This window comes from Penaeus chinensis, chromosome 16 (assembly GCF_019202785.1).
Source record: "Penaeus chinensis breed Huanghai No. 1 chromosome 16, ASM1920278v2, whole genome shotgun sequence".
NCBI classification, from domain to species: Eukaryota; Metazoa; Arthropoda; class Malacostraca; order Decapoda; family Penaeidae; genus Penaeus; species Penaeus chinensis.
Genome location: NC_061834.1, coordinates 23,398,351 through 23,408,350, shown reverse-complemented (window position 1 = coordinate 23,408,350; position 10,000 = coordinate 23,398,351). Strand labels below are relative to the sequence as shown.

General features: G+C 32.7%; 1 protein-coding gene across 4 annotated transcripts in view; it reads left to right on the top strand.

Moving 5' to 3' along the window:
* LOC125033397 (probable RNA-binding protein 46) overlaps positions 1 to 3,470 on the top strand; it is a 31,517-nt gene extending 28,047 nt beyond the window's left edge. For all 4 annotated transcript variants that reach the window (XM_047624868.1, XM_047624869.1, XM_047624866.1 and 1 more), the window contains 2 exons: positions 138 to 350; positions 867 to 3,470. In XM_047624868.1, coding sequence (XP_047480824.1) covers positions 138 to 350; positions 867 to 982 — 329 coding nt within the window. In that variant the 3' untranslated portion in view covers positions 983 to 3,470. The remainder of the gene's footprint in view (positions 1 to 137; positions 351 to 866) is intronic.
* The last annotated feature ends 6,530 nt before the right edge of the window (positions 3,471 to 10,000 follow it).

Genomic DNA, 10,000 nt, shown 5'->3' with positions numbered 1-10,000 from the left:
CTGTTATTTTACATATATATGTATTTACTTTTATATGTATATTTATGGACTTGGAAGTGAAAAAACTAAACTAGAGAAATTGCGTAGAAAATTAAGATGAATATGTTTAGATTTTATTTTTTTATTTTTTTGTTCAGGAATGCTGCAAACCCCGGTGCGTAACCAAACTGCTAGTTCAAGAATGTTGCAGAATGGTCAGGCTTACAGAGGTCCTCCACTTACGCCACAATACTACATGACCTCTCCAGTGAACATGACTCCTACTATCATTACACCTTCCATACCTACCCCAACCGCACAAAGCATGGCAGTTACTCCTGGCACATACTTGGTGCCATCTACTCTTGCTGGTATGTAAAAGATCCCTTTGAAATGTGGTGTAATCCCAGTCTTTTTAATGTTAAGATAGCTGTTAACAATAGTTATGTTAAACAATTTTGAGTGGGGGAGGCATTGGTTTAATTATAGCTATATCCTCAGCTTTATTTATTTAATGGTGATTTTATACTTCATGACTGAGTGGTTATATTATTTTATCTGGATTATTAATACCTTTTAGAGGATGCATATCTATTTTACTGGCATCAAGCAAATTCTTGTACTATACATAACAGGCATACCCATTTTTTCTAGAAAATTCTTACATCCCCACACAAAAAAATAGGTATTAAAAGAAGCAATGTCCTTCAGTGCTCCTTTCTTTAAAAAAAATATATAATTGTAAGACCATCTAAAGCTTTATCTTTCACACAGACTTTTACATTTGTTGCTTTGTCAAGGAAAGGTAGAAACAAAGAAAAAATAAAAGGGAAGAAATATTTATGCAATCAGTAAATACACCATAATTTGGATGCGTTTTTTTCCAGGATACGAGAACCTGACTCCATATACTCTGCAGAATGCTTATTACCAGCATGCTTTGATGGGTCAGCAGGCGGGCATTGCAACTCTAGAAAGGCCTCGATATAGCGCAACAGAATAGATTTTGGTGGAATGTCAGGAGGTATTATGTAAAAGAGATGTGACTTGCAATAGAATATTTATTACATGCTTTTTTATTATAAAAAAAATGTTGTTTACAAACCTAGTATCAGCTGTTGATATAAAACATGTTCATAGAAATGAATAATAAACAATAGCTATATACTCAGGGAAGAAATATCTGTTGTGTACAACTTAAAGGCTGGAAAAAAAAAAAAAAATAGAAAGTTCATCTTCAAGAATATTACTGAATGATATTTTCCAAAGAAAATATTATTGTTATGGTCTATAGATAATATAAGTGAGGTATATTTTGTTAGTATCTGGAATAGAAGATATTTAACTTTTTTCTTTTTTTTTTCTTTGCACAAGTAACTTTCATAAAATATGGAATTGAATATTAGTTTGGAGAGCATTGCTATACAATGCCATAATTATTTTGAAATGGGAGTCAGCTAAAGTTTTTTTTTCTTTATCTAAACCAGATAGATTGTTTTTTGTTTTATAACCAGACTTTATTATTTGTATAACTCTCATATATAATAAAAAAGCATTCAGATTGTATGAAAAAGTTTAACAGTATCAGAATGGATTTTTTTTTTTTTAAACTCCCATGATATTCGAGAGTATAGTAGTTCTATTAAGAAAAGTTGAAATGAATAGGTTAGGAATTATATATTTAGGAAACTTTCTTCTTTGTGGCTATCTTACCCTGTAGCCCGTGAACTACTCTAATAATGGCCATTTTCTAAGCAAAAAAGAAAGAAAGAAAGAAAGAAAAAAAAACCTTTGCAAAATTTTTGTCCCAAATCCCTAAGAAGGCTGTGGAACAAAAGTCTTTATTAATACCAAAGCTTTAGTGTTTATAGAGTAGTGTTATTTTTGTATGACTGTGATTATAGAGAAAATAATCACAATACTATATGTGAGTAGGTAAGCTAGATGCCATATCAGTAAACACCAGTATTGTTAAAAGGATCTGACTAACGTAAGCCACCACTTGATCCTGTAAGGGGATGATTGTAGATTTGAAATTTGATTTGGCATTGGGAACAATCTAATTATTTGAATGTGGTCAGCCAAATTTAAAGCCTGTTTCTTTGAGTGTGCTAAAGTTGATGCGTTTGCCAATGGAAGTGTGTCTTTTAATGCCAGTGAACAATGGTAGTGCCTAAATGTTGGGTGTCTTTGTTTATGTGGAATACATTGTATTTACCCAACGACACCTTGGTTTAAGTGTTACTGTGTTGCTTGGCCGAGATGCATGGTCGACCGAAGAACTTTAGCACTCTTGAAAGCAAACAAGCTTTAAATTGTATATGAAGGGATTAAGACTGATTTATTATGGTATGAATTAATAATATTTTGAGTTCTCTTGAAACTAATTCTGTGAAGAGATGAGGTCATTTTCATTGATAAAGTACTATGTGACTTATTTATGTAGTATCTGTTTGTATATTTATTTATTTATTTATAGATTGGTTATATGAACACAAGTAGAAATGGCCCAGGATGTTTTTTCTTTGATTGAACTTATCCGATATTAGTTGTGCTTCTCTAAATTTCTGTCTTATTTTGATTTTGTTTCGTATATGTACTTCTTACTTTTAATGTTTAATTTAGTGATTACTCTTATGATTTGAAATCCACAAAACAGAAATCAAAATGTTTCTGTGATTTCTTTTTAAGTTTCTTTAGAGGTGATTACCTTGAATTCCTTGCCAGTGATCCAAAAAGATTTTTAAAAATCTTTTGAAGTGCTTGGTTGGAGTAATCTGGCAAAGGACCATGGAAAGGAAAGTACAATAATAATCTGAAAATCCTTTCAAACTGAAGGATTTTCTTGTAATTTTATGGCTAGATTTTAGGCAAAATGTCTGAAAATTAAATTTTATTCAGTTAAAAGCCCTAGAAACATGGTTCTAAATATATAGGAATACTTCTCCTTTATATCAGTTTGTAATTTAAATTTTATCTTAATATTAAGCTTCCCTTTAGCAGTGATTATATTAATGTTCCACTGTAAATATGAAGGCGTTACATGTTGCCACAATGATGTTACAGATATTAAAACATCAAATGAAATCAGACTAACAGGAATTCCAACCTTCTCTGCTCTTTTCATCATTATAATAGCAATGTTCCCAATGGATGAAACTGAATTCCCATATTTAATTATTTAACATCTTTGTGTCCTCTTTCTTCAGGTACCATTATGATGATATCAAGTCTAACAAAATATGTATGATAATTATCTCCATTTTCAGTTAGCCATGTGAAGGTCACTTAATACATATTTTCCAAGTTATTTTTCTTGTAACATTTATTTTTGAGAATTACTGCATGATACTCGTGGCATTGGGTTGAGGAAAAGGTTGATTAAAATTAATATTCTAATATAATGAATATAAACAATACTTGGGTAGAGGAGATTTTTGAGTGTAACAAACTAGTCACTGCAAGGAAAATAAAAAAGGAAAGTTCTTTTATTCTATTTGTTTCCCTTCTGCCTATTCTGTGATTATTTGATATAATAAATCTCAACAGATTCTGGATGATTTCTGAATAAACTCAATTCATGACAAAAATGAAACACACAAACATATATATATATATATATGGTTATTTATATATATATATATATATATATATATATATATATTTATACACACATATACGTATACATATATACGTATACATACATACATACATACATTATATATATATATATATATATATATATATATATATATATATATATATATATATATATATTGCACACACACACACACACACACACACACACACACACACACACACACACACACACACACACACACACACACACACACACACACACACACACACACACACACACACACACAACACACACACACACACACACACACACACACACACACACACACACACACACACACACACACACACACACACACACACACACACACACACACACACACACACACACACACACACACACACTCACTCACAGACTCTGACTCATTGACTCACTCACAGACTCACTGACTGACTCACTGACACACTGACACACTGACTCACTGACACACACACACACACACACACACACACACACACACACACACACACACACACACACACACACACACACACACACACACACACACACACACACACACACACACTTCCCACAACTATAAAACACATACAATTATGGGAACACAGTTCAGATGTGAATAAATTTTACATATAGTACCAGTGACAATTATGTTAATTCAACTTGATTATCTGCTTTGAAATATTTACACAAAAATATTTGGGTAACAGCCACAAGTAATTCTCACTAGCTATTACCACACTGTCCTACCAAATTAAATGGAATGCAGTCAACTCATCTATGAAAGAGTACTGAAATCAGCTTAGGTCTGGGTACTTGTGGAAAGGGACTGGCCACCCTACTGCATCATCCTAGAGTTTATTGTGCATATTTTTCTATGGATATGCCATTACATCCACTTGAAGATGGGGCCAGCTTTGACTTCAACTGTGCCAATTGGACAATGTACCATTTGTTTATGTTTTGACCTGTCACTAACTACACTTCAGGGTTATGAAACAACTCCAATTTAAAATGTTATACCTCAAGATATATGAAACAACTCAAATTTAAAATATTATTAAGAGGCAGTTTAAAAGAAGGAGAGAAAACAATTTACATTATTTTGCAGTTTATTTGAGTTTTCTTACAAATTGATTGCTAGCTTACATTTACTAAAAGAATGATTCAATTCTGTTGTATATCTACTTGTATACAATATCTTTTGTTTTATTTTAAAAATATAATGACTACAAAATAAGTACAAAAATTCACAATGTAAGCTCCTTTCATTTTAAATAATGAAACTTCTACTGGACTGTTAAACTAAATTAAGAACCTACTAATTCTATATTTATTCTCAAGCATATTAACAGTTCACAGACAAGTAAAAACATAAGTAGAATAAGCACAAAGTAAGCTTCCCTGGAAATTATATTCATAAATAGTGTAACTAAACTATACATAAATTAATGTATAAATAATGTCTGCACACAGACAGTACAGCAGACAGACCGTCCAGACAAACTGACACACACACACACACACACACACACACACACACACACACACACACACACACACACACACACACACACACACACACACACACAGACACACACACAGACACACACACACAGACACACACACACAGACACACACACACACACACACACACACACACACACACACACACACACACACACACACACACACACACACGCACACACACACACACACACACACACACACACACACACACACACACACACACACACACACACACACACACACACACACACACACACACACACACACACAGAGGAACCTGAATCTAGAAAATCGCATAAACAAAAAATTATGACAAAAAATGCTATCATCAATTGCAAACATGAAGAGGGCATTCATGTAAGTAGACTGCTAGGATGAGGTCTCACAAACTGGACAATCAGTTAAGTGGGAAATGGAGCACACTAATAAATGCCTTTCCTTCTGTGACTACCAAAAATTTTACTCGTTATCACTGAATTTAAGAAGTGAATTCTATATAGAGACTGAAGAAATTCAAACTTCAAATACTGGAGGAAAGAAAACAAGGCAACACGAATGTGCTCCACAGCTGCCTCAAGAACAATGAAGTTAGACGAGGGAAAGTTAATCTTTTGATGAAAGAGGAACAAGTGGTCACAGCAAAGAGTGTAAAATAAAACATGACAATAAGAAAGTAAAATACTTCACCTAACAGGACTACCGAAGGATGGAACTGAAAACACCACGTATTCCAAAAACATTTGTCAGTTCAAAGAGTCATTTGATACCCAAAACACATCAGATGGGTTCCCCTTGAGTTCAATTCCCTCTTCGAGTGGGTAAAGAGGGAAAAGAGGAAAGGATTGGCAAATAGATGCACATTCTCATACTCGCACCCACGTATTATTTTTTTTTTCTGAGAAATACAACTTGGCTATAATAAATAGATAAATACCTAAAGAAGAAAAACGTTAAAATTATGTAAATAAAGACAAGGAAGTATGCATATACAGATATATAAAATACTGTATATAAATATATGTATGATATACATACATACATACATAATATACATATATATAAAATGTATTGTATATAAGGTAATTCATGACAAATGATCATGAAAAAAACAAGAAATCATTACTTGATATAACAGTCAAAATTCCCATGCTAGGTAGTATTTCAATTTCTGTCAAAACTTTCTTCCCAAAGTTACTTATATCTAAATCAAAGGTTATTAGATAATGTAGTAAACCACTAAACACTGGACATTTCAAATTAAAAAAAACAAAAACAGCTGGTATGCTATGGATACTGGTTGCTACAGTCAAATTTACTGAATCTGTGAGATATATTCATATAATATTAATTTTACACAGATATAACACAAAAGTATTGCTTTGATAAGTTATGAATAAGATGAAACATTTAATAGGTATCTTTATGTTAGTTAAAAAAAAATAAAAAAATAACAACAAAAATGCTGAGCACAAAAACTACATAAAGCATGCTTAATCTCTGATTAATAAACATTACAGTCATGCTACAAAATTCTTGTCTCTGTTCCCCAGCATAACTTTAAAGGTGCATAATTTGCATTTTGCAACACATTTTCCACTGAATCAAAGAGTTGAGTTTTAATGGTCTCCTACACCATTATAATCTTTGCTGCACAGTAGACTACTGGAGGGTTTCAGGAATAAGTGTTTCTCTTCTTCCTCATATAAGGTTAATGGGGATAGTGACCCTCCTTTGGGTACATTTCCACCATTTCATACAAATTTTAGGTTCTGAATCATGTCTACATAAAACACTTTCCTAAATCATAAGTTGTGCTCACTATTACCTTAATGACTGTATTTATCTAATGTGCTAACATGTACACTGGTCTTGCATCACTTATTATGGTGTTAATATCAGCATAAATGTGTGTATCAGCAGTGAGAGGACAGTCTTCATTATCTTTAAATGAAATTGTTTTTACACCTTAATCTTGTAAACAGTGCAAAATAAAAAATTTCCCTATACTTTCCATTCACAGATGAACTTTGTAAAACTATATGAAAACCAAAAACAACGAAAATTTGCATCAACATTTCTTATAAATGTGTGAGTACTTTAAGGTAAAGATGATATCATAAAAACACGTTAACATACAAAGGTTGTACACTTAAGAACATACACTATATACATTTGACAGTGGATGAAATCATATATATGGGTAAACTATACATCTTTTACTTTTTCTGAGAGTGACACCCTGTTCATAATTTACTGGCATTTCATCAAGACAAAAACCATTGATCTTAAGATTCATTAAAAAAATGCCTCATCTAAATAACATAAAGACATTTTGTTTTCACCGGAAATTACATAGTCATATACTACATTCCAAATTCATTACACTCTCGTCCCAAGAAAGTAATAAAGACTGGTTCACAGATGGCTAAGCCACTAAACTAATTGCAAATAAATAGTTTTGGGAGGTTGTTTGGCAGTGTGATTGTGCCTTGTGATTCTCCACCACATTTACATAATTACATAAAGTTATATAATGTTAACTATGGCAAGGCAACGATACATTGAAAGCTAGATCCATAGCACCATCATTTAGTTATTTTCTTTTCAACAAAACAAAAATGGTTAGACAAACTGGAAGGTTCTGCAGAAAAAAAAAATCATAAAAAAGAGGTGTTAAAACTTTGACTTTCTCATTTCTGTTACTAATAAGCCTTCACAAAACCAGTGCCTCATACATGAATTTAACATAATAATTGTAATAAAACAAATGAACATAATCTTATGATCCAGGAAATAAATGTAGTTTTATGATGCAGGAACTAAACAGAAATCTGATATTGCAGCTTGCTGGTAAGGAACAGCAATTTTTATCAATTTTTCCATGCAAATACTTCTCCGATATACCAGATGACCAAAAACTGTAAAGGACAGTTAACCTCATCTGGCACTTTGTGCTTTCTTGGAAGATTTTATGTAGAAGAAATAGAAGAAGAAAATAGATATTGGAATGGCTGCCATGCAAGATACAACTAACCTGTTAACCATGACTATATATGGAATTAAAATGGAGGAAAGAACAGACTCCAAAATTGTATAGGTATCTCATGTAATGAGAATGTGCAAGTTAACTCGAAGCTGACAGGGATTGCATGTATGTACATGCCATGCCCACAGCAAGTTTGATTTTTTAATTGTTTTTCACACAGATGGCTCCAAAAGTACTAAGTCACCAAATGAGTCAATAAGAAGTACTATCTGTCTCCTCTGTTTACCCTTTTCCTTGATTTTCAAAAATATCTTCTGATTAATATTACTGTTAGCAATGTCAATAACATGATAATAAACATTATGTCTATAATAAAAATAACTGCATCAATCTTCATAGAATTAGTAAAAAACACACACACACAAAAAAAGGACAAAATAATAATGATGATAATAATAATAATAATAATAATAATAATAATAATAATAATAATAATAATAATAATAATTTCCCACAAACTCAAGGAAGGGTGAATCCAGGTGAAGTTATTAGGTCTACTAAGTGACTCCTCTGTGGCTAAGCACTTGCAGAGCTATGTGTAGTGATATTTCTCAAAACAATACTACAGTGAACAGAACATTTTCCCGCAGGGTTTGGGTTAAAAGACGTTTCACATAAAGCTCTTCAGGCATTTAATTTGGTCTTTACCTACAAGGCAATCTGAAAGTATTATTTCAATGCTCTCTTTCTTTCACTTTCTATCCCATCTGTCTCTCTCTCTCTCTCTCTCTCTCTCTCTCTCTCTCTCTCTCTCTCTCTCTCTCTCTCTCTCTCTCTCTCTCTCTCTCTCTCTCTCTCTCTCTCTCTCTCTCTCTCTCTCCTTTTTTCCTTCTCTCTCTCTCACTCTTTCATTCCCTTGCCTTATTACTGTATTCATCTACATTTATTCTTTTCTATTACACTATTCCTTCCTAGTTACTTGATCTTGCAGCCTTACTCCTCCCCTTCCTTATTACCTTTTCCTGCACAACCCACCATTTATTATTATTATTTTTTTAAACTTTATTTCTCCCCATTTACCGTCTCTCGTTATCCAATTCTACTTTTAGACATCACCAGGTCCTCAGGTAAAAGTTGAAAGCAGAAAGTTATCAGAATAAGCTACATGCTTTCTGTTCAATATAATATTAGCTGGTGGATACTATTTCCTTTATAATACTTCTAATACTATAGGAAAGAAGTTGACTGTTTGACTATTAAAAGATTGTAATAAAAATAGGCTACAGTATCATAATCTGTATAAGGAGCACGATTATGTATAATTTTCATGACAGTACTGAAATTAAAAGCCTAGGAATTTTATTGTATGATAAAGAAATAATTAGAACTAAAATAACAACTGCTTCATTATAAAATGAAATGAAGTCTAACTAATAACAAGTGTACTTACTACATATATTCAAATTTTGACAATAATTATATTAAAGTGTGTGGGGAGGTTGGTAGGGGTATGGGCAAGTTGGGGTAGGTATCCAATAATAATAATAATAATAATTTAGTTATATACCATTTGTTACAATGGTTATTCTTAGTGTGATTGACTTTCACTTTGCTTCTTAAGTACCCCGTGTGCAAGGAATGGCTGGGGTTACCATCCACTGGTGGTGTGGGGGAATTGAACGAGGGTCGGCAAAATTGCTAGACGAGATCGCTACCACTGCACCACACATGATGTGTCTATCTGCTGGGTAGGCATAGGTGTATGGGTAATTATAGATGTTTGAATGGGTGTGGGTGGGTAGATTGTGTGGATATGGATGGGTAGGAAAGTCGGTATACATGTGCTGGATATGTGCATGTTGTATTTGTGTGTGTGTGTGTGTGTG